Source organism: Scheffersomyces coipomensis (genome assembly GCF_036884675.1).
Source record: "Scheffersomyces coipomensis strain NRRL Y-17651 chromosome Unknown DFJ63scaffold_1, whole genome shotgun sequence".
In the NCBI taxonomy this organism is placed as follows: domain Eukaryota; kingdom Fungi; phylum Ascomycota; class Pichiomycetes; order Serinales; family Debaryomycetaceae; genus Scheffersomyces; species Scheffersomyces coipomensis.
The window spans coordinates 296,418-321,324 of NW_027042892.1; the positions used below are offsets into that span (position 1 = coordinate 296,418).

Here is a 24,907-nt window from a genome sequence, read left to right on the forward strand (position 1 = left end):
CATTGATAATACATCATCATTCAATCGGTTTGGATAAAGATCATTCCGTGTCATATCAAGTGTTAGTAGGTTCTGTGATGACACAAACCATAAATTTGGAAGCAGAGCTACGAGATTTCCAAGCAAAAAAGTACCCCACTATCGAACAAACGTTAGTCAATAATGCATCTGTACTATATAAAAGGAAGAAGTTCTTCTTAGAAGATTTAAGACAATCAGCTAAATTCATAGGGTTTGCCATAATAGGAATCATCTACTTAAGAGATATATCGATGTTAAGATTGGCCATAAGGGCGTTTATTCAATATTCCATATCAAATCCATATCCGACGGCAAGTGTCAGAGTAATGGTATCAGATGAAAATAAAAGAGCATTGACCAAATCATTATTATTAGGGATAATAACAGCTAATGGGTTTTGTATATTGATACATTTATTATTTGGGGTTTATAAAAAGAGTCCATCGGCAGATGGATATTTGCATGGTGGAATGTCAGTTCAATTTATTGGAGAAAGGTTACCTTATTCAACTTTTGAATTATTAGTATTGGATTTACTTGTTTTCTTCATTCAATTAACTTATCATAGTTTAATGTGTGTTACTGATGATTCTATTGTTTTAGAACTGAAAAAGCCGGACTTGAATCTTAATGAAGAAGAACAAATCATTGATAAAGCTCATATTGAAGGTGATGGTTATAATGGAAACGTGCTCCTAATGAGTATTGATTTAACAGGTAATGTTAGAAAAGTCCTTAGATATGAAGATAGATTCTCTTCACCTACACTGTTGTTAGGAGGTGCCACCCCCGCTACTCCACCAACAGCTCTGTTCATGGTATGAAGAAATCGAAGAAACTAATGAATAATGTAACAATTTAAATAAATAGCATAGATTACACAGGAAGTAGTATTATATACACCTATACTACTTAACTATAAGATTCGTAGATTATCAACTATGATGGATAATTGTAGGGCAATAATAAAAGCAGGATAACGTCAAATGAAAATTTTACAGTTTATCATGTACTAAACTGTATTATTAATGCCTAACAAAAAATCGATGAGAGAGTGAAAAAAAAAAAATACAGAAGAGCATTTCGATTTAGAAGAGAAGAGAAGCATAGACATAAAACTTGAGTTTAGACTATAGTCAATCAACGATGGGGGATAATATAGTGGGTATTGAATATAATAGAGTGACTAATGCTAGTTCAACTGACTTCCCAGGTCATTCCAGTAGTGAAGATAATTCATGGGATATTGAAAAATTCAAAGATCAATTTGATATTCAAATTTCATATATAACTGAAAGAACTGCCAATTTCGATTTAGTTAATATAGATACTTCTATATCCAATGCATTCCGTCGTATCATGATTGCTGAAGTTCCATCTGTGGCTGCTGAGGCTGTTTATATGTTTATGAACACCAGTGTTATACAAGATGAAGTGTTGGCTCATAGAATTGGGTTAATTCCATTAAAGATTGATCCTGATTTATTAAATTGGGTTGATAAAACTCAAGATGAAAATGAACGTTATACTGAAGAAAACACTGTTGTATTATCATTAGATGTGGTTTGTTCCAAAAACACACATGCACCAAAGAATTCCACTAATCCAAAAGAATTATATAAAAATGCTCATGTTTATGCTAAAGATTTAAAATTTGAACCTCAAGGTAATCAAGCTGAAAGATTTAAGAATAGTCCAGTTGTTGCTTCAGATCCAGATATTTTATTAGCTAAATTAAGACCAGGTCAAGAAATTTCATTAAGAGCTCATTGTGTATTAGGTATTGGTAGTGATCATGCTAAATTTTCTCCAGTTGCTACTGCATCTTATAGATTAATGCCAGTAATTGATATTAAAGAACCAATTAAAGGATCTTCTGCCAAAAGATTTCAAAAATGTTTCCCATCTGGTGTTATTGCTATTAATAACAATGGTGAAGCTTATGTTAAAGATGCTAGAAAGGATACTGTTTCAAGAGAAGTATTAAGACATGATGAATTTGATGGTAAAGTCAAATTAGGTAGAAAGAGAGATCATTTCATCTTCAATGTTGAATCCACTGGAGCCATGTCACCAGAAGAAATTTTCTTCAAATCAGTAAGAGTATTGAAAAATAAAGCTCAATACTTGAGAAATTGTCCAATTAGTCAATAGATCATATAGAGTATTATGTAATTGGTCTCTTCCACCACCCCTTGTATATTAAAAAAAGTAATTATAATAATTGAAAACTTTGTATAAACTTTGAATTGTAGGGTTAGATCTATCTTATCAATAATGATCTGCGATCTAATGACTCGGTGTAAATGAGGTGAAATCTTTCATTTACTACCATTGTAACTTGTTTATCTCTTACTCTAGCACAAATATACGAGCATAACAAATCCCAACCTAATCCAGATTAAATTAGTGTAAATATATAACCCTTCAATTCAATTTAGCAGCTAAAAATAGTCTTCGCTTAAGTTGCCCTCATAACTTTTTTTACGCGATGTGTGTGTGAGTGTTATGCAACCATTTATCGTTGGCAATCACAAAAGATAGAGAGATCAAAACCATATTTGCCCCCTAGATTTAGCATCCATTAACACTGTCAGTATCAAACGACACAAGACGCCACACCACCCCAATTAACCACATATAAGCTGATAAATAGATCATTAAAACAATCCAATGTTAGCGGAATTTTCTTGTCACTAATTAGGGTAGCGTAGCGTAGCACTTCTCATCACGCAAAAAAAGCGAATTTTTTTTTTTCTTGATTACTGGCTACATAATTAAAATATTATAACCCATTTTTCTTAATTTTATCGTTATCAGAATTCTCTGTCATCTTTATTTGAAGCTAGTTAGTGGTAGTAGAAGCTTAAGTAACGTTCATTCACTCGATCTTTGGTTCATCCTAGATTATTCCTTTCCAACTAAGCTTATTTTTCATATCATTATCAAGAGGCTTGTTGTGTGGGAAAATAATTCTTAATTTCTAAATATAGCCATGTCCCACAAGATGGCATCTTCATCTTCATCATCATACTTTAGTGAACAACTTCAGTATAATGCTGGAGGAGGATCAGATACTTCTAGTTCTGGTACTCCCCATCTTATAAAACCTAGCATCGTGACATCCACTAAACAACGGTCTTCATCGATGAATTCAATTACTTCCAATCATTCTATCATTAATGCGTCTGGGATATCAAATACATCTACCGTTCATCCCATTATAAATAATACTTCAACCACAGTACGAAGCTTATCGATCATAAGTCTAGAAAGTCCTCGGAACTCCATAGTATCTATAGATGAAAATCTTATACGACCAACTCGAAATAATAGTACTACCAGTTTAGCCTCACTAAATGCTCAACAACCCACAGCCTTCATAAATAACCCCACCACACTTTCTCAACTTCATCATCATGCTTCCACTTCGATTAATGATTCACCAAAAGTAAGAACTATGATCAATACTAGTGCCATCCTATCTGATGATGATCTGGAATTTGAAATTTCAACTCCGATTGCTCCTGCTTTAGCAGCAAGATCAATTCTTAAACCAGTATTTAAATTAAAGAAAAATTCAGAACAAATGGTCAATCTTAAAAAGGATTTCAAGTTTAAATATGATGATTTCACTCAATCAAATAGAGTACCAACAACTCCATCATCTCCTTCCACCAATAATGGATATCAAAGTTCAAGTCCAACTTCTTCAGTAACTCTTGCTAATTTAAGTACTGCACTTCGAAATTTACAAGATATAACTCCATCACCATTATCATTAGAAAAAATTAGTAATGAAAGTTTAACAGCTAAGAAGAAGAAATCAAGTAGTTTGATTCAACATTCAATATTAAAGAAGAAATCGATCTATTCTAAAGACTTACAATTCGAATTAACTAATACCAATCCAAATGCAAGTATATCCACCTCATTAAAAAGCATCGAAACAAAATTTGTAAATAGCAATAACAACACCAGCAACAACAATAACAATAATAATAATGATAGCATATCGGTAGATGCTATATCTGACGAACCAATAATGAAAACTTTAAAGGAACAGAATAAATTAATTCATAAATTGAATCGAAAATGGAATAAAGGGGTCCATTTCGATCATAAGGATAAAGATGATAAACTGGGCAAAGGAAGCCCCACCACACCTACTAATGAAGTCAGTACTCATACATCAGCCGCTAGAAAAAGATCAAGAGATCTGTTTGATACTGATGACGATAATAATTACGACGATTATGACGATTATGACGTTTGATATTTTTACCATTTATATATATATATATCTATAAATACGTATATATATATATCTATTTATTTATTTAATTTATTTAATGCATGTAAATTAGTTTTTTTAAAGAAGTACTTCATCATCTTGTGATATAGTTAACTCTTGGAAGAATGGTAATTTTAAGGCAGATTTAGCTGATAATCGTTTGGTAGGATCCATTTTAAAACATCCACTTAATAATTCCATCATTTGTTTATGATCTCTATAATCTTCAATATTCTTTTTAAATGAATCTCCTGATTCTTCTTCATCGAAACTTGGTTTAACAAATATATCACCTTGAGAACTAAATAATTTCATAGTATCATATGCCACACTATCAGGAGGGAAACATTCATTATCAATTTCATAACTTAATAAACTATGTAATACTTTAATCAAGTTCCCATTTGAAGCAATAGCATTATTGAGATTAACTTCTAATCCACATCCATGAAGTTCAGCACATTTTTGTAATTTCTCTAATCCAAATATAAGGGCTAATTCTAATAATGCATCTGTATCATCAGGAGAATTAAAAAGTGGGAATTTTCTTGATAATAATGAAAATCCAATCACTCCTGCAGACCATATATCTATCTTTGTAGTTTGATTAGTACATTTAAACAATACTTCTGGTGCTCTGAAACCTCTGGTTCCTGCTCTATTGGCTCTTCTAGGAGGTCTACCATCTGTTTTAGGATATGCTCCTTTGATATTTAATCTTTTTGTATGGGTTCTATTAATCATTATTTTGTCTTTGTTAAGACATGGACAACCATTGGTGGTAGTTACTGATGCTTTACCATTACCATAAGTAGGCATTCTTTCAGCTAAACCGAAATCAACTAATACTCCTTTACCTTTAAAAGGATCATATAAAAAGTTGGTAGGTTTTAAATCTCTATGTAATACCCCTTTATCATGAACATAATCTAAGGCTTCAAAGAGTTCCTTTAAATATTTCTTTATTCCTTTAATGGGTAAATCTCGATAAAAATCTCTAAAATCAGCATGTTGATAAAATGGTAATATAGCTAATACTTGATCTTGAAATCTTAACACGTCCAATAAAGGAGCAACATGAGAATTACCAGTTAAAGTATATAATAAACTTAATTCATTATGGATTCTATTAGGTGAAGATGTGACATAAATTTGTTTTAATGCTACTATAGGATTCTTTTTCTTTGCCGGTACTGATCTATTTGATTTTTTTAATGGAGGAGATTTCCACATTTCTGACCCTAATTTAACATAACCACTTAATACTTCTGCTTTATATACCGTTGAAAAGGTTCCTTCTCCAATTTTATCAATCAATCTGAATTCAGTTGATAAAATAGGGAAATTCTCTTCTAATTTATGCATTTCTTCCAATACTTCTAAAGATACTTCATCATCTTCATATAATGGATCTTCCTCTATAATGTCTCCTATACCACCACTTCCACTTTCTTGTTTCTGTTGATCGCTATGATCTAATTCAACTATGGTGGTTCTATTAGCAGCTTTAAAATCAATATCACTAGATACCACCGCGTTATTACTGAAATTATTATTATTATGATTATTATTATTATTATGACTATTATTACTATGATTATGGGAAATGGTTCTGGCTAAGTTTTGATTCCGTATATAAGGAGAAGCACCCAAATCAGCTTCAAATGGTGATTTCGATATCACTTTAACTCTTCTTTCTGAGCTTTGTCTTTCATTGAATGGATCATCACTTGATATTTTTCTTTTCTTGATCATAAAACTATTGGTTTGTAACAGAAGTAAAGGATCTTTCTGAGGCGATGGTTTATCATCTAACAATTTCATCAAGTCCATCTTGCTTCCCGATACCTAGATACCAGTCAATTCTATCTTCTATATGGTTGAAATCGATTGTTTGACGTTTGGCTGTAATTTCATGATTTACTTACAGCCATTTTTTTGTCCCCTTCGTTAAATTTGTAAACACTGAGTTATATGCAGTTCGCGTTTTTTCGTTGTTTTGTTTACCAGAAAAAGAATCTGGTTAAAAAGCTGTAATATTTTGCAACCTTCTACTTAAGTGTGGTAATGGTGGTTAGAATGGATGATAATGGTAAGTAGCTCAAATGGGTAGTAGTCTAACTTCATGAGATATTAGTTTAAGCACTAGTAGTTAAGGTTTTGCTTATATAAGACAATAATAATATGTTAAATCACCTTTCAATGGATAGAAAACATAGTTTAACCATTCTTCAATTGTATCATCAGTTTACCTTCTATCATACTACTCGATTTAAATTATATATAACTATACTTACATATTAAAATAAACCATAAACTCATCCTTCAATAACTATAACTTTTTTTGAAAATGTCACGATATAATTTTTTTTTTGGATCCACACGACATTAAATTTTGAGAGACATTTTTTACCAAACGAAAAAAAAAATTTCAATGGACATACAAAAATGGAATGAAAAATTATGAACCAGATGTCAAACTTGTCTTATCCCAATTGGACTTACAACTACTAATGATGATATCTAGTAAGACTAGTTTCAGTATACCTCGAGTGGCCAGCACGAGTATACAGCAGGTCCGTTATAAAAGAAAATTGGCCTATCCACAATATACTCATAAAATCCCCAAACAATCATTCAATAAAAAAGATCATTCAAGTTTCTTTCAAAGAGCTATTAAAGAATGGTTAGGACCAAAGAATATTAGAGGTGAATATTATAGAAATAAATATTATTATCCTCCTCAAAATCATAGACCAAATTATATTGTCCCTGATGGTAATACTATAGTGGGTAAAGAAAGTGTTGGATCATCTATACCAATGGGAGCTCAAGCATTTAATAGAGATCCAACTTTACATCCATTTCCTCAAAATATATATTGTAAAACTTCAAATATACTTCCTCATGACTTAAAGGGGAAGATTGTGGAAGAAGTTAGTAAGAATGGACTTCATGTTCAAGAAGTAGCTCATAAATATGGTATTAAAATTGCTAGAATTGAAGGATTACTTAAATTACATGATATAGAAAAAAATTGGGAACAAGAAGTATGTATTAATTATTATTTCAATAGTTGATGAAAATCAAATTAGATTTAACATGATGAGATTGCATTTAATGATTAGTCTTTAAGACAAAATACAAGGTTACAACTCAAAGCGCTGAAATTAAATCTAATTTGAATATTTCAATTGACTTTATAAAATATTTTGATGAAAAAAATAACATCATTTACTAACATTGAACTTTTTAGGGTAAATTAAATGAAGATTTAACCAATTATTCCGAAGTCATGTATAAAATGTTTCCATTATATCAACCACCAGTTGGAAGTGATAATTTAACTGAAATTCCAACTCCTCATAAGACTTTAACGCAAAGATTTTTAACTATTGCTGAATCAGAACCTTTTGGTCCAATTGAAGCAGCTGAATTATTGGAATTACCAGTTGCCAGTGATACTTTATCCAACTTATCCAATGTAGAAACTGCTGAAGATCAAGCTAATTCTATTAAACAAGAAGTTGTGGTTGGAACTCAAAAGGAAGGTGATAGAGTTCAATTCAAATTCACTACTTCAAAAGTTGGAAACGTTGGTTTCCGTTATGGTGCTTCTAGAAGAGATACCAAGAAAAACAGAGGAGTTGGTTTCGATTCAGAAGGTCGTATGGTATATATTTAATCTAACTTAATCATGTAAATAGTTATAACCCCGTCATCATCATATTTAATGTACATTCATTCATCATCATTCATAGTATAACACCTTATAACTGTAATTTAAAGTTTTTTGCCAATTCCACACGACTCCCAAAAAAAATTCGTGTTGACACGTCTGGAGCGACGCTCTTTCAGTGTGATTTTTTTTTTTTGTTGTTTTGTTTAGCAGTGATTTGAAAGTTTTCGTCGTTGACTTTGATTCAATTAGTTTATAGATAGGTACAACTGTCCATCATGATGCTTTTCCAAGTTGTATTGTCGATTCTTGCCCTTTCACAATTGATTGCTGGTTCCGCTTTCACTTTTATATTAGGTGCACAAGAGAAATCATGTTACTACATTTTCACTGAAAAGAGAGATACTCAAATAAGTTATTATTTTGCTGTTCAAAGTGGAGGTTCATTTGATGTTGATTATGCTATTAAGAATCCTAAGGGTGATATCGTTGTATCTGAAGATAAACAAAGACAAGGTGATTTTGTTTTCAATGCTCAAGAAGTTGGAGAATATGAATTCTGTTTCTCTAATGGTATGTCTACTTTTGCTGAAAAAGTAGTTGATTTTGAAATTAAATTTGAAAATGATGATGATTCTAAAGGGTTCAAAGCTACTATGCCTGAGCAACCAAATACTAAACCAATTGCTCATGTTGAAAATATGCAAAATACCGTGGAAAAGATTGATCGTCAATTAGATGATCTTTTAAGAACCTTACAATATTATAAAACTAGAAATAATAGAAATCAAGCAACTGTTAAATCTACTGAAACCAGAATCTATTACTTCTCCATCTTTGAAGTCTTATTAATGGTTGGAATGGCTTTCTTACAAATCACCATTGTTCAATTATTCTTTAGAGGTTCTAGAAAGCAATTAGTCTAATTAACTCATTTTAAAAAGACAAAACGGGGAAAAAGAAAGATACTTTGGTTAAAAAATCAGAATATCATGCTTGCTATATTATATTTCAAGTTTATAATGTCTTCAAAGCTTGACTTTGGATTCATTTGCATGTACATTTAGATTATTCCGTTGTCTTTATATATAAAATCTTAATAAAAATTTCATTATCATTTATTTTGTATGCGTGGAACAAAACGAAAAATTGTAACTGTAACCAAAATTGAAAAGTGGTATTAAGCGTAGTTTATCAGTATTCCATCGAACAACGACCATTCCATGGTGTGATGATCCCTATATGACATGTCATCCCTACACTTAAACATACTATCTACTCTTTCTCCAACTCGGTCTAGCTTTGGAGGAAGTAAACCACCTACACCAGTAGGAGGAGAAGAAGAAATCGATACTTTAGCTCGTGAATCAGATGTTATAGTTTCATCTACCAATATAACCCTGAATCCAGAATATAAAGGGTTTTTCGTATACGTCCTAACTGCTATTGGGTTAGGCTGTTATATTGCATGGACTATCCTTCCTGAACTGGTGTTACAGAATCAATTATCAATCTATTATTATCCTGATAAATATTGGTCTTTGGCTATACCAGCTTATTCATTGATGTCAATGTTATTCATGTACATATTCCTTGCATTGTATATTACTGAGGTTAAAACATTACCCTTGGATGATATAAGAAACTTTGTTGATGACTACTCTACCACTCCAGGTCTATCTAAAGGTTTAGACCCATCTGCTAGTATTGATGCCTCTATAGATTACATTCATAAGGCACCTAGTGGAGTTTGGGATTTACCAATTACTCTAGTCAATGAAGTCTTATACACTAATGATGAAGATAACGATGATGATAATAAAAATTAATGAATGACAATTATGTACTAAACTACTTAATCTATATATAATAATAAATACAGGAAATAAAAAACTTTCTTTATTTTGGTTATAGCTCTTTTCTATATTCCATAATGAGACAATTGTTGTAAAGTTTCTTGATCAATCGATGATAAAACTTGTGATTGCCATATTTCAGCTCCAATTAATGATTTATAACTAGCTAAGAATTGATGAAATGTATTTTGTAATTCTTCAGGTGGCTCCATATAATTCCCAATACAAGTTATAAATAATGATAAATTCTTTTTACCTTGTTTAGTTGATAATCCTCCAAACCCTTGATCTGGATTAGCATTGATAATATTTAACATACCTTGGAAACTAGTTGATTTTTCTTCATTTTCTGAAAAATAAATCATATGAGAACACCATTCAGCAATGAATTCTGATAATCTTGGTGCAAGAACTTGTGCTCCTCCATTTATACCCATTCTACCAAGACAAACAGCAGCAGTTTCTAATACAGCTTGTTGCATATCAGATCCTAGTAAAACTGGAATAATTAAATCAACTAAATTAGGTAAATAATCTTTCATTTCATTATAATTCAATCTTAATACAAATTCACCTAATGCCCATATAGCATTATGATAGACAGCAATGGTACTATATGATCTATTATTAACTTCATTACCAATACTTATGAATATGGATGATAAATGAGGTTTGGCAATATCAACAGCATAGATTCCAATATCACCTAATAATGCATATGCAGATTGTCTAACATCAGTATATTTATCTTCAAAACAAAGTAATAATAATTCCATTAAATTTGCTCGATTTTGTTGAATTAAATCAACGGAATGACTTCCAAACCCTTGAATTAATCCATCGATTAAATCTAATGATGTAACGACAAAATTCTTTTCCGGAACATCTATAGATGGATCAGTTTGAGTTTGCATTTCAATTTGAATACAATTTGAAAGAATATTAATAGCTCTTTCATATACTGGAACCGCATAAGGAGCAAATAATTCTCGTAAGGTGGCTGCTACTGCTGCCATACACTCTAATAATGGCCATAAATCATTATCTTCATCAGTTAAACTATGCCATTTTTCTAATAATGGGGGTAATAATTTATTAATTAATTCAGGATCTGATGATAAATTTTCATACCCTGCTTTTTCAACCAAGGTTTGAACACAATCATATAAGATAGTTAAATTCTTACGTTGATAGGTTTGGAAACATTTACCAAAATGTTCTAATAATGGACCGATGTAAAATTGAATCAAGGAAATATCAGATTGTTCTATAAATGATGATAAGGCTGAACAAGCAGCTTCTTGGACTACTTTCTTTCTATCTAATGAACAAGTCACGATTGATTGGAAAGTAGGTTGATAATAATTGGCGTAATCACCTCCAGCATGAGCTTCATCCGCAATCCAGGTTGAGTAAGTAGATAAAGTCCAACAAGTAATTTGCCTTACTCTAGCTTCATCATCTTGTAATCTGTCAACTAAGAAAGGAACTAATGATGGAAGTTTGTCTCTTGATAATTCCATACAACTCAGACTCATGGCTCCAAATGCAAGAATGGCAGCTTCTCTTATTTGCCATTCATTAGAAACTATATTTTCTTGTAAAATAGGTAAACTGATGTCCAAAACTTCAGCAGGTAAATTACTTGACAACACTTCAAGAGTTGATGCTGAACATTTTCTTAAACTCCATTGCATTAACTCGTCGTCATCATCCTCGTCGTCATCGTCATCATCATCTGAATCATCTGAATCATGAGCTTGTTGTTTCTTTTTGGTACCATTTGATGATTGAATTTCTTTAGATTTGGCATTTTGTGGTTTGATATCTTCATCTTTATCAGCTATTTCAGCATTATCTTTTTCATCTTGAAGTTTAATATAAAAGATTTCTTCTTCTGAATAAACCATTTTTTCCAATACAACAGGTACTATTAATTTTAATTTTGGAGCAAAACCAGATCTATTATTTTCAATTTCAGATGAAGCTGATAAGACTAATAAAAACTCACAAGCTTCTAATGCCACATCTTCATCTTTATCTTTCATCAAATGTAAACAATAATCTATAATACCATCTAAATGAGGCATCAATTTATCTGGTCTTGTTTCTAAAACATGAGAAAATGCAGCACATATATTCTTACGAACTTTTTCATTGGAATCAGATGCTAATTGAAATAAATTGGATAAAAATACATCTAAATGAATTAAAAATGATTGTGATTTCAAGGAAATGAATTGTGTAATACATTGAATAGCTAATGCTCTAATTTGTCCACTATGAGGATGAATCATTAAAGTTAAGAAATTTTGAATCATATAATTAAGCGGTCTTTCACCATTAAATTCAATATCTAATGATAAATAACTATCTTCACAGATCTTACTTAAAGCACTCATGGATGCAATTTCAGGAATGAATCGAGGTGATGATTCTCCTTTTGCTAATTCAATTAATTGAGGTAAGGCTTGGGGCCAACCTTGTAAACCATAAATTGAAAATAATGAGGTTATAACATTACCAGTGATATTTCTAACCATTTGATCAGGGGAAATTAATCCTTTAATGACATTCTCCTTTATAAATTGTCTATCAGGAAGAGCATTTCCTTGCAGTTGACGTAATATGCTATTTTTAAGATTGACACCAGCAGCAGCTCTAACATCTGAACGAGTAGAGTTATCATCAAGCACTAAAAGACTTAATAAATAGTTCTCAATCTCAGGTTGTTGCTTAGCTTGACGTAATGCATCATTGGCAAGATTTCGTTCTTGGTTATTACTTGATAAGGTTGCTTTAAAAATTTGTCGTAATTGATCTAATGCCTGAGGATCAGCAGACCAAGACATTATACTAAGAACAGTTCAATATATTCAGTTCACTATATGTAGTATGTGCTAGTTCTTAGTTAAAACTAGATCAATTGAAGCTGTGATTGATAAGGTATATATCTTGATCTATCTGATGGGTCTATGATGAACTTGTATTCAGATGGAATGGACACACACACTTTCTAAGATTATAGTACGAAAATAGCCCACGATAACTGAATGCCAATCTTTCTATCTATCTATCAGTTAGTCTGTGAACGTCTCACTAGCTATAGGCTGTAAATGGTAGATATCGATACGTTTCGATGGTTGTTCTTTAAATATTGTTCTTTTTTTTTTTGGTAAAATTTAAATTTTTTTTTTCAGTTTTGTGCTCTCATCACAAAAGGAATGTGTATAGTGAAATGCGTATGAGGTTTAGTTAATCTATATAAGGATTTATAGGACGTGTTTTCTCTCACGTTGTTATTTACAATTTATAATTACTTAGGTTGTTATTCTATCGATGCATGTATATTTGAACATTATATACTTTTTAATTTAATACCGTCAGTCTGGCTGATGTTAAAGAAGGTCTTCTAATTCGGCCAATTTTTCAGCCAATTCATCAAATTTACCTAAGATGGGCATAAACATATCATGAACTGGTCTTGATTTTCTTTTATCAGCCACATTAGTTTTAGTTGTAGTTGTTAAAGAGGGAATGTTTCTAGTTATTGGACTTGTAATTTGGTCTGTAGACACTGGTGTTTCTGAAGAAGTATTGTTTGTAGTTGTAGTATTAGTTGGTGTTAATGTTGAGGATAATTTATTTGGAGTGTTAGATAGGATGTTTGAAATTCCGTAATTCAATGAATTCATGCTTGTTAATGGTGTTATATCTTCATGCTCTCTTTGACCTACATCATCTTGATCGTTGGTTTCATCTTCTTCGAATTCATCATCTTCATCTTCATCACGTTGTCTATCAATAATTTCTCCTGCTTCAGGAACGATCTCCTTATCAGTGGATACTAATATTGTCGGATAATTATTACTAATATTATGCTCTGATAATGTTGCTTCTACTTCTTGAGGAGTATGGAAACTAGTTTCTGGTTCAGGGGTAGAATGATAAACTTTTACCTCTTTATCATGCTCGATTGATTCTTCAGTATGTTCTGCAGCTGATACAGTAGAAGATGTTGATGAGATTCTAGAAGCAATCACTTTATTAACCAAAGAATCATTGGCTTGTGGTGTAGGTACTGGTGGTGTTGGTGGTAATAATTCTTTCGTAGATATTTCTTTAATTGGACTTTGTTCATCTTCAAGATCATCAATATCAAATTCATCCAAACTATCTTGAATATCAGATGTAACTTTAGTCAAACGATCTAAAATCACTGAACGTCTTAATAAATTCAAATTAGGGGAAACATATCCTTCGTCAATCGCATGACCACCTCTTCCTGCACTAATACTTTCCATACCAATTGCATCAAACTTATCATCTACTGGTGTAGTTAATTGATGAGATGGAGAATCATTTGATCTTAAAAAGCCTATTGGAGGTGTATCTGGAGAAAATGAACCAATTGAAATTGTATCATATGGATTGATGGCTTGATTGTTCGTTTTAGAAGGAGGTTGCATTAAATTAAGCAATGGTTGTGTTTGTTGTGATTGATTGATTGTCTTTTCAGTGGTGGAAGTTAATGATGATATTATGGTAGGAGATGTTTTCTTAGAATTTTTATTTATAATCAATGGAGTTTCAGTAGGATACACATCACTTAAAACTTCAGATCGTTTTTCATCGTCATTAATATGAGGAGCAAGAAGATCATCATTCAAATTCTTATTGATTTCACTATGAGGGATATCATAATAATTATCAATATCAAATCCCGCTTTTTTCTTTTCCTCTCTTATTAAATCTTCATCGTTATTAGTTAAAATGTCTCCTTCTATTTCATTACTGTCTTTACTCTTATCATTATCGTCTTCACCATCGTCGTCATCTTCTTCATCTAATGCTAAATCAGCAAGATTTTCAAATGTAACAGATTTATTACTCTTTTTAGAACCACTTCTCTTTAATAAACTATTACCTCTGGAAAGGATACCACTTGAACTATTATTATTTCTTGATAAACTATCATCTGATTGGAAGAATCCTGATTCATTAATTATACCAAGACCATATGAACTGGTACTATCATTATTAGTGAGATTATTAACGGTTAAATCCAGTAAATTATCTTTAGAAGATTTTTCTAACTCTTCGTTTTTGAAACAATTTAATCTGGCTAATCTTTCACCATAAGTTTCAAGACATTCAGCTGGAACAAACCCAATTTTCCCATCTTCATTTTCTTTATTATAATCTTCATCTTCATCATCAGTTAAGTTCTTGAGTCTTTCATATTTGATACGTTCTTCTGTATTCATTTTACGTACTAACCACCAATAATTATCAGTATCATTAATTAAATAAACGGGTTCATCGCGACTTAAAGTTAAATGGGAAGGATCAGGACCAGAAAAATCATATAATCCATATAACTTACTAGGATCCATATCTCGTGGAGGTGATCTAGGAGGTGAAGGGGGTAATAAAAGTTCTTCATATTCTTCATCTTCATCATCTTCATCAACGTGAATATCATGACGATGATCATCGACTTCATCTCGAAAGAATATTCCATATTGTTTCTGTTGTACTGGTTCATCTATTATATCATTAAGGTTTTCATTCTCAGCTGTAAGTGTTTTAGGATGATTTATTTCAATTGATTCTTCGGTATCTATACCAATAGGATCATCGACATTAACACCTTCTATGCTAGTGTCGACAGTATGCAAATTTGGAGTTGAAAGAATGACTTCATCATTGTGGTCATTATCACTCTCAGTGTTAGGACTGGTTGTACTATTCGTGTGGATGCTGTTATTATTATTGTTATTATTATTATTACCATGAAGATTTAATTCCTTTTCTTGATCTATAGTTGAAGCTTGACTTTCAATATCATTAAAATCATCGAGTTTACCCCTATTACTAGTATTAGTCTGATTTATTTTCCGTTGTTGTTTATCATCATTATAATAGTTACCAAATTTAGTAACTAATTTAACTTGACGTTCTTGATATAATTCATTTGGATTAAAGAAATTATCCAGGGAGCTATTATTATGATTATTGGTATCATTATCAGTATTTTTAATATATTGTAATACAGCTGATTGAATGTTTTGTTTACCTATACCTGATAACAGTTTATTTACAATGACGGAAGATGCTTGAGATTGTTGGGTTTGATTTGAAGAAGTTGAAGAAATGATGGATAATTTTCGTTCTAAATCAGATAATAAACGATTTGTATTCTCCAATGAAGAACTTGATGATGTAGGGTCTTGATTTGATGATATAATGGGAGGTGATTGCAGTGGTCGCGTTGTTGTTGTAGTTGCTGTTGCTGGTGATGACACAGTTGAAGATAAGGTAGGATCACTACCATACGCTAGATGATTCTTGATTTCGTATGGATTCATAATGTCTATTTTAATCAATCAATCAAATTATAAGATTTCTTGTCTGTCCTTTTAAATGAATGGATCGTGTAAAGTATGTATAATAAAATGTCAAACGACGGGTACCCCTTTTTTCTGGATCGAGATCAGTTTTAAATTGGAATTAGGCCTAGGAGGCGATTTTGTCTTAGTAAGGGGCGGGGGGGATGATGAAAGAATGTTAGTAAGTTAAAGAATCTAACCTCTAGGATAGTATGATTGGTGATTCTTATACAATACTGATGAAGTGATAGAAGATAGATTGAAACTAGAAAAAGTTTTCCAAAGAGATGATGAAATGTTGTGTTGTTTATGGATTTGATGGTTGCGTTCACAAAACCAAAAAGTTTTTTATTTATGTTTTATAAATTATTTTTTATTTTTGGGGAGAGAGAATAAAAATAGTTGGCTGGTGGTGACATTCTGCTTAAATTGTTTACGGTAATTAGGGAGGATTAATAGATAACTAAAAATGCTAAATTTACCATCAATGTTTAATTATTATGACTTCATTTTTAAGGTGTCAGCGGTCTCTTTTTTTATATTGTTAATCGTATATATATAAGTTCAAATCCATCTTGTGGAGTTCGAGACAAGATGAATCATAACCAATTTGATATACTGATAGAATAGACCAGTAGACTTCAATAATGATGTCTCACTAACTTTAAAACTTGTTTAGTGGAGGATGCTCACTAGAACGCGCTTTTTGCAAAAAAACTTGAAAACCCAATTTTGAAAAACCATAAAACCTTGTTATTGTTTATGAATTGAAACTATTGTTATGAATGGGATGTACGTAATTTCAAATAACACCACTATAAACATAATAGCTACAATAGCATTGTTGACCGTGTGGGTTTGATATACTAATTCTATTATCATATTTACTAGTCGTGGAGTAATTGGTAGATCTTAAGATCAAACCATTGTCTGGTGAACTTGTCAACCAAGGATTCTCATTGACAACACCTTAATATTAATAGGTCCCTTACCTTTATCCTTCTTGTTCTATTGACCCTCTCATCATATCTTTCTCTCTTATACTTATCCTTTCTAAACTCTTATTGTGTTATTTATAATGTACAATACCATCATCATCATCCCAATTTAATTAATTCATATCGAGTCGTGCCTAATATCAAACGGCTACTGAAATATTTTTACGCGTCGTTCTATTTACAAATATGGCTTTAAACAGTCCTATTTAAGACAAGTTTCATCCATTCTATGGATATAGCTTCCGATATTATCTGTTATGACGTTTATACTCGTATTTCATGGATCTTTTTTATTTAGCATCTTCTTTCCTTATTCTTTTTTTGGAGTTTCTTTTTTTGACTTTTTTTTAGCTGCTAAAGAAATATGTTGCATAACTATACTTAGCATGACTTTACCTAGGAATTAAAATATCTCAGTTTAAATCATTGTGCTTACCAGTAGAAGTAACACACCTCTTTATGATTTATTCGGCTAAGCTAATAATTACGTGTCTAACTCTTAATTTAAATTTTAGTACGCTGCCAAAAGTTCAGTATAAGTAAAATATCAACTATGTATGATCTAATTTTTCAATTCAATATTGATGATACCCTTATAAGAAAGAGTTTAGATATACTTCAGACTTTTATCCAAGATAGAAATCATGATTATTTGAAATTTGATACACCTCGAGAATTTAAAGAACTGCGTTTACAGAGAGAAGTTGATTTTATAACTGAACTGGAACCTAGAAAACACGTTAGACTTTTCCGGGAGGAAATAGCTCTCCGCTTGCATTATTTCCATGACTATGTTGGCAATACGGATGACTTGAGAGGAGTTAGAACATATCATATAGTGGATTTCGAACCACCTTTCGACCCCATGGATTTTATCAAAACTTATATAATGGATTTGGCAAGAGAATATTTTGAGGGAGCTAATGACATCAATCGTCTTGTTAGAAAAGTGGGTAATATTTTTATTTATTCTCAACTATTTGTTCTTCCTTTCCCACATCAAGTTCATCAAATAGATTCCAACAAACAACAAGAATCTGAACTATCACAGAGGGGAAATATTCAAAATTACATTACGGTTAATCCATCGATTTTTGATTCAAATCGTATCCCTGCCTATGCAATAGCCAATGGATTTATTGAATCCTATCGTTATTTAAAACCTATCGTAGTGGACGAAAATAACGAATACACAGAATCTGTAAGGCTACATCGCATAATGAGAATCTTTCCACCTACTCCAACGCTTGATTTGATTCGTTTTGATAAAGCGCTTAGTTACAATGTGGTAAATGGTATCCTATATCCAGTCATCGATTTAGTAAATTCTAGTTTCCGGGCCGAAATGTTTGCTCAGGATGACAAGATCTTGAATCCTGATTACTGTATTCGGGCTAGAGTTCGAGACTCGGTTTTTAGCATTCCTGTTGATATGAAGTTTATCGGTTTATTTGAAGCTTTCAATAAAAGAAATTCGGATTTTTCACAAATTACAAATCAATATATTTATCAAATGTTGCAGTATCGTTCATCGATCGGGTTTCTTTTCGATAAAGAATCTATTATGATTATAAAATTGTTTAATAGAGAAATCCCTGAATTAGAAGTTGATGAATTGACTCAAATGAGATTAGCCAATTTAAAATGCAATATTCAATGTCTTAGATATACAGAATGTAGTCCTGCTTTAGTGGTTTACAGACACATTTTAAGTTATCTTCAAAATGTTACTGAAGAGGATCGAGATCGACTTCATTCCATATTCAAGATCATGCGAATGACTCCAGAAGAGAAAGGTAAGGTTCTCTTTGCTATCAATAAATTTAAGAATTCCACTGAATATATTGATAATCTCCAAGCTTTAAATGTATCATATGATGGATATTAGTACTTGTTCTTTGGGGAATTATCTTTGGTCGATCTATCCTCATCCATTCCGTATATAAGTTTGTCTTTATTATTTTGCATTATAGTTTTAAATGTGGCTCTTACGAATATGGTATCAAAGTTGGTTGCCATTGCAAGTAGATCTTGATAATTGAATTAAGAAGTCATATGATATTAAAGTGTAGAGAAATCAAAAAAAATAAGTAACTCAATTTTTGCATTCGAATGTGTAAACTACTTTGCGGTTATAATGTCAAACTCTATTTCATTCACTACAACCGGCATTATTACCCTCGCTTACAAAACAATTTTTCACTCTCCCTACTCTTTCTCCTTAATGTAAATTCTCCCCCCGGTCTGCAAAATAATTTAGCCGTCATTGACTCCACAATTGAAAAATCTCCCTTAATCGTCAATTAATATATAAAAGTAGCCACTATTTCTTCAATTTATCAATTACTCTTTCACATCTTATATAACTTCAATTACACTATCTAGTCATGACAAAGGATATTTATTTAGTTACTGGTGGTACTGGTCACATTGCCTCATTTGTGATCTTACAATTATTAGAACAAGGCCACATTGTTAAAACATCAATTAGAACCATTTCAAAAGCAGATCAATTAAAACAATCATTTCTCTTGTCAAGTTCAAAATTAACTCAATCAATCATTGATTCTAATTTAATTATCTTTAAAGGAGATTTAGCAAATGATGAAGATTGGCATCAATCTCAATTTGATGATGTGAAATATATCCTTCATCTTGCTTCACCATTAACGACTGAGGGAAGTACATTAGATGAATTTGTGATCCCTGCTACAAAGGGAACACTTAGAGTATTACAATTCGCAAATAAAGCTCCTTCAGTCAAGCATGTGGTTATTACTTCATCATTCGCTGCTATTGGATATGGACTTTCTGAAGTTAAATCAGAACCATTTACAGAAGAAGATTGGACTATTGTTAATGAACAAACTGAAAAGACCCTTAGACCTTATCAAGTTTCGAAAACATTAGCTGAAAAATCAGCTTGGGAATTTATCAAAGATCCAAAGAATAATGTTAAATTCGGCTTAACCACTATTAACCCTAATTTAATCTATGGACCTACTTTAACTAGTAGTACTTCATTTTCCGCTTCCCTTTCTGTTTTCAAATCGTTGATTGATGGTACATACGCCACAACAGGAGTGCCAAGTAGATATGTTAGTGTGATTGATGTGAGAGATGTTGCCAAGATTCATATTGAAGCATTAACTAATCCTAAAGCCAATAATCAAAGATTTATTCTTAATACGGGTATCTCATATTCATTATTTGAAATTTCAGAAATCATTAGAAAAATATATCCTCATGATAAGGAATTACTTGAAAAATTACCTTCCAAAGAAGATGAATCCAAACCTAAGGATTTCCCTAAAGTAGCAAGTAATGAAAAGGCTAAATCTGTATTTAATTGGACTCCAATTCCAGTAGAAGAAAGTCTTAAAGTTACGATTGATAATATTAGATCTCTTAATTAGACTGTTTAGTATAACGTGTGTGATTTATTATATCATTGTGTAATTGTAGGTTTATCTGTAATTGTCTTGGTATATTGACACCATAGCACAAGGTGGGGAAGGGCTATTTACCCAACCCTTTATATTGATAGCTCCTCCACATATAATCAAGAAAAATAAAGTTGAAAGTTTAGGGCCACATATTCGAAGTATCCCCCAAAAAACTCCCCTAAAAAAAGGCAGTGGTTAGTGAGAACTGAACTCGTTTCTTGATCCTTGTCAGTGCTGTCCCCCGTAATTTTGAAAAATTAGTGGAGTAACAAAATTGTACGTGTTTAGATAATACCTAATAAGGGATGTTAATTACCACAGTTTTGATTAGTAATATAATTGACGTTTATTGTAATTACTATTTAAACTCAATTGATTCTCCTTTGTAAGTTTTCATCTCAGCAATTGACCTCTGTGGTAACTATTTTTCATTCTTATAATTTTTAAGAAATATTAAACAATGTCCGAAATTTATTTAGTTACTGGTGGTACAGGGTACGTGGGTGCCTTTACTGTGTTAGAATTATTAGAACAAGGTCATAAAGTTAAAACCACTATTCGTAATCTTGGTAAAGAAAGTCAATTCCGTGAATCCTTATATGAATCATCACCAAAATTAACCAAAGCTATTGTGGATGAAAATTTAACGGTTTTACAAGCTGATTTATTAGATGATAAAGGATGGGAAGAAGCTTTTAAAGATGTCACTTATGTTTTACATGTTGCTTCTCCATTCCCATCTTCTAAACCTTCTGATCCTCAAGTTTTAATTAAACCAGCTGTAGAAGGTACATTAAGAATTTTAAAATTTGCGGCCAAATCTCCATTAGTTAAACATGTGGTAATTACATCATCATTCGCTGCTATTGGATTTGGATTCCCTGATGATAGAACAGAACCATATTCCGAAAAGGATTGGTCCATTGTTGAAAAAACCGATTTTAGTCCTTATATTCAACTGAAAACTTTAGCTGAAAAATCCGCCTGGGATTTCGTTAAAGATCCTGCTAATAACGTTAAATTCGGGTTAACTACCATTAATCCAGCTTTAATCATTGGTGCATCATTAAAGGGTCAAGTTACTGATTCCACTTCATTATTAAGAATTAAAAATTTAGTCGATGGAACATATAAGGATAAAGGTATTGCCCCATCTCTGACTCATTTGGTTAATGTGAAAGATGTGGTTAAATTACATCTTGAATCATTAACTAATCCAAAAGCTAATGGAGAAAGATTCTTAACTCATAGTGGACCTAATCTTTCGTTTTATGAAGCTGCTCAAATTTTAAAGAAATCAAATATAAGTGAAGATTTAAAGAAGAATTTACCAATTAAGGAATTAGAAGGATCAGAACCTTTGAAACCTTGTGATATTTCCAAAGCTAAGAGTGTTTTCAATTGGACTCCAATTCCAAATGAAGTATCATTAGTAGAAACCATTGAAGGATTAATTGCTGATGGACAATTATAATAGGGATAAGTATAAGTGTATATGTATTTTTTTTTTGAAAATTATATAGAAAGAAAAGAAAGCAAATATAAAAAAATAAAAATTTAATACATTATATATAATTAAATCTATTTCTTGATAACTTTATTAATGGCATCAGCTAAATATTGAACATTTTTATCATTAATACCAGAGATAGAGAATCTACCATCTTCAGTAGCATAAACGGAATAATCAGTTCTTAATTTAATAACTTGTTCAGAAGTTAACCCAGTAAAGACAAACATACCTCTTTGTTTTAAAAGATGATCCCAGTTATAGTTTGATTTATCCAAGTTTTTATATAATTCACCTCTAACAGTATTTAATCTACCAACCACAGCATTTAAATCACCTAACCAACTTGATAATAAATTATATTTTTCATTAAAGATGGTTTCAACAATTTTTGAACCATGAATTGGAGGAGATGAATAAATTGGACGAATTAATTTCTTTAATTGAGATTCAATAGCGACTGATTTTTCAGCTGATTCAGTAATGATTGAAATTGAACCAGTTCTTTCACCATAAAGACCCATATTTTTAGCAAATGATTGACATAAAGCATAAGATGGGATTTGACCATCAACCACAGCTTTATTTAATTTACGAATGAAAGCAATATCTTCATATGGATCACCAGAAGCAAAACCTTGATAAGCCATATCAATTAAAGGATAGAAATTTTTTTGTTGAATTAAATCTAAAACTTCATCTTGTTGAGCACTTGAAAGATCCATACCAGTTGGATTATGACAACAAGCATGTAATAAAACAATGGAACCATCTGGTTGACTTAATAAAGAAGATTTTAAACTATCGAATTCTAAATCATTTTGAGTAGTATCATAATAATTATAATATTCTGGATCTAAACCAGCATCTTTAAATACAGCCACATGATTAGCCCAAGTTGGTTTTGGAACCAAGATTTTTTTGGAAGTATAGAAACGATTAAGGAAATCAGCAATAACTCTTAAAGAACCAGTACCACTAATGGTTTGAGCAGTAACAATTCTACCTGATTCAATCAATTGTTTACCATTAATATCTTTATCAGAATTATTAAATACGAAATTCTTAACTACTGATTGATAATTTTTATTACCAGTAATACCAGTATATTCTTTTTCAACTTCTAATTCAAGTAATATTCTTTCAGCTTGTTTAACTGATGGGAAAATGATTGGTTTACCATCATTATCTCTATAAGCACCAACACCTAAATTAATTTTATTAGAATTTGAATCTTTAACATAAGCTTCAGAAATACCTAAAATCTTATCAGGTGGAGCTAATGGGATATCATTCCATTTGTTCAATCTGTTGTTTAATTGGGAGAATTGTCTCTTGAACAAGAGAGTTGATGATCTTGAAGTTGACTTATACATTTTGAGTTGGTGATCTAAGTTTAATTGAGTTAATCCGAGGTAAAAAAAAATCAAGAAAAAAAAGGATTTGAAAAATTGAAGATTATTACAAAGGGCTAATTGATCTAGGGATGTCTATAAGGTTTGAATTATACAATTGAATTGACTAGAATGAAGAGAAAGAAAGAAGAGAAAGGAAGAAGAAGAAAGAGGTTTTAAAAAGTTCAAAAAAAACAATTGTTGGAAGGTTGGTGATATATATAAAAAGTAAAAAAAGGGTATAAGTTCAATTATACCGTTAACCGCTAAAATTGAAAAATTGAATCATACCCCTCCTCTCCAACAGTATAAGCTCAACTTAAATTTCTTCAATTTCCATTTCCATTTCGGTTTCGGTTTTTGAGTCAGAAAAATTTTTAATTGACTCAAAACAGATAATTTGTACTATGAATAACTCATTAGTTTTACTTAGTTTACATAGTTAATAGTGTTGACTTCATAGTATAGTGGCTGATGGCTATGGCAACTTTCTTTCTTTCTTCTCCTTTACCTTCAATCCGAATTGATTCAATTTTATATACTATATTTAATATATTTAATATATAGTTTCTTTTTAAATAATCGTATCATTCATTCAGTAGTCCTACTGGATTGACCTTAATCTACACTATTAAGACTTACACTACAATCCTTTAATTAAATCATATGTAACCATTTCACTTCTTAGTTGTAGTACCTTAATTATCACACTATAACTATTTAAAATACTTAACTATTACGGTCCAACGGAACGGCACGTGAATTCAAATTTTGTCAAAAAAGAGTCATTGAGGATATTCCGTATTATTCCGTTTTTTTTCTTCTTCTTCTTCATTTGAAATGGCTCCAAAATTATCTCACCCCACTTTACACTAATGTCCGTAACTCGTCTTTTCTATATAAACCTAAAACTAACTTGTTCTACTGTTAATAATGAAAATCTATACTATACTTCTACGTAAAAGTTATACTCCACAGTAAACTCCTTTTAAAATTGTCAATGGTCTGATAAATGCTCCACTGATGTCATTTTTTGTTATGTTTACCAATTAATTAATTCACGATTCTGCCTTATCTTAACCATCTTAATCTTTTTGTATTTGGTCTACAATGTTCGTTTAATCATTGACCAGGACGATAAGTTTCTTCAATGAAACTTTAATTCAATTGACATAATTTAAATTTCTTCCTTGTAATTCTGATCAAATTTATCAACTTTTCTATAATTTTACACCCAAAAATTAACATAAACTCATATTTTCATATACATAATTTCAAATGATAGCTTTCGTTATCAGGTAACATAAATGACTACTA

At 31.2% G+C, this 24,907-nt stretch overlaps 13 protein-coding genes across 13 annotated transcripts; 9 read left to right on the forward strand and 4 right to left on the reverse strand. All coding sequences in view use genetic code 12, as the record gives it.

Annotated features, from left to right (window-relative positions):
* Window positions 1-77: 77 nt before the first annotated feature.
* DFJ63DRAFT_310171 (uncharacterized protein) lies at window positions 78-845 on the forward strand (the record flags this gene model as incomplete). The annotated part of the gene is made up of 1 exon (XM_064905548.1): window positions 78-845. The coding sequence occupies one exon, from the start codon at window positions 78-80 to the stop codon at window positions 843-845; it is 768 nt and encodes a 255-aa protein (XP_064764343.1).
* Window positions 846-1,006: 161 nt separating this feature from the next.
* RPC40 (DNA-directed RNA polymerase core subunit) lies at window positions 1,007-2,596 on the forward strand. The gene has a single exon (XM_064908962.1). The coding sequence runs from the start codon at window positions 1,168-1,170 to the stop codon at window positions 2,173-2,175; it is 1,008 nt and encodes a 335-aa protein (XP_064764344.1). The 5' UTR covers window positions 1,007-1,167; the 3' UTR covers window positions 2,176-2,596.
* DFJ63DRAFT_5842 (uncharacterized protein) lies at window positions 2,596-4,345 on the forward strand. The gene has a single exon (XM_064908966.1). The coding sequence runs from the start codon at window positions 3,017-3,019 to the stop codon at window positions 4,295-4,297; it is 1,281 nt and encodes a 426-aa protein (XP_064764345.1). The 5' UTR covers window positions 2,596-3,016; the 3' UTR covers window positions 4,298-4,345.
* On the reverse strand, window positions 4,346-6,458 carry CDC7 (serine/threonine protein kinase). Its single transcript, XM_064908963.1, has one exon. The coding sequence runs from the start codon at window positions 6,146-6,148 to the stop codon at window positions 4,394-4,396; it is 1,755 nt and encodes a 584-aa protein (XP_064764346.1). The 5' UTR covers window positions 6,149-6,458; the 3' UTR covers window positions 4,346-4,393.
* Window positions 6,459-6,831: 373 nt separating this feature from the next.
* On the forward strand, window positions 6,832-8,000 carry DFJ63DRAFT_332508 (mitochondrial 37S ribosomal protein mS45; the record flags this gene model as incomplete). The annotated part of the gene is made up of 2 exons (XM_064907690.1): window positions 6,832-7,365; window positions 7,572-8,000. 2 exons carry the CDS (start codon window positions 6,832-6,834, stop codon window positions 7,998-8,000), a joined length of 963 nt encoding a protein of 320 aa, XP_064764347.1.
* A 136-nt stretch (window positions 8,001-8,136) lies between these two features.
* Window positions 8,137-9,081, forward strand: DFJ63DRAFT_5818 (uncharacterized protein). The gene has a single exon (XM_064908964.1). The coding sequence runs from the start codon at window positions 8,273-8,275 to the stop codon at window positions 8,918-8,920; it is 648 nt and encodes a 215-aa protein (XP_064764348.1). The 5' UTR covers window positions 8,137-8,272; the 3' UTR covers window positions 8,921-9,081.
* A 160-nt stretch (window positions 9,082-9,241) lies between these two features.
* GPI19 (phosphatidylinositol N-acetylglucosaminyltransferase) lies at window positions 9,242-9,823 on the forward strand (the record flags this gene model as incomplete). Its single annotated transcript, XM_064904686.1, has 1 exon — window positions 9,242-9,823. The coding sequence occupies one exon, from the start codon at window positions 9,242-9,244 to the stop codon at window positions 9,821-9,823; it is 582 nt and encodes a 193-aa protein (XP_064764349.1).
* Window positions 9,824-9,915: 92 nt separating this feature from the next.
* Window positions 9,916-12,702, reverse strand: DFJ63DRAFT_282756 (uncharacterized protein; the record flags this gene model as incomplete). Its single annotated transcript, XM_064904672.1, has 1 exon — window positions 9,916-12,702. One exon carries the CDS (start codon window positions 12,700-12,702, stop codon window positions 9,916-9,918), a length of 2,787 nt encoding a protein of 928 aa, XP_064764350.1.
* A 546-nt stretch (window positions 12,703-13,248) lies between these two features.
* On the reverse strand, window positions 13,249-16,221 carry BUD14 (protein phosphatase regulator; the record flags this gene model as incomplete). The annotated part of the gene is made up of 1 exon (XM_064905549.1): window positions 13,249-16,221. The coding sequence occupies one exon, from the start codon at window positions 16,219-16,221 to the stop codon at window positions 13,249-13,251; it is 2,973 nt and encodes a 990-aa protein (XP_064764351.1).
* Window positions 16,222-17,793: 1,572 nt separating this feature from the next.
* DFJ63DRAFT_310181 (uncharacterized protein) lies at window positions 17,794-19,128 on the forward strand (the record flags this gene model as incomplete). The annotated part of the gene is made up of 1 exon (XM_064905550.1): window positions 17,794-19,128. The coding sequence occupies one exon, from the start codon at window positions 17,794-17,796 to the stop codon at window positions 19,126-19,128; it is 1,335 nt and encodes a 444-aa protein (XP_064764352.1).
* A 249-nt stretch (window positions 19,129-19,377) lies between these two features.
* Window positions 19,378-20,901, forward strand: DFJ63DRAFT_5833 (Coumarine and phenylpropanoid biosynthesis). Its single transcript, XM_064908965.1, has one exon. The coding sequence runs from the start codon at window positions 19,628-19,630 to the stop codon at window positions 20,654-20,656; it is 1,029 nt and encodes a 342-aa protein (XP_064764353.1). The 5' UTR covers window positions 19,378-19,627; the 3' UTR covers window positions 20,657-20,901.
* A 245-nt stretch (window positions 20,902-21,146) lies between these two features.
* Window positions 21,147-22,160, forward strand: DFJ63DRAFT_332514 (Coumarine and phenylpropanoid biosynthesis; the record flags this gene model as incomplete). Its single annotated transcript, XM_064907691.1, has 1 exon — window positions 21,147-22,160. One exon carries the CDS (start codon window positions 21,147-21,149, stop codon window positions 22,158-22,160), a length of 1,014 nt encoding a protein of 337 aa, XP_064764354.1.
* Window positions 22,161-22,267: 107 nt separating this feature from the next.
* Window positions 22,268-24,620, reverse strand: AAT1 (aspartate transaminase; the record flags this gene model as incomplete). Its single annotated transcript, XM_064908706.1, has 2 exons — window positions 22,268-23,563; window positions 24,612-24,620. 2 exons carry the CDS (start codon window positions 24,618-24,620, stop codon window positions 22,268-22,270), a joined length of 1,305 nt encoding a protein of 434 aa, XP_064764355.1.
* Window positions 24,621-24,907: the final 287 nt, after the last annotated feature.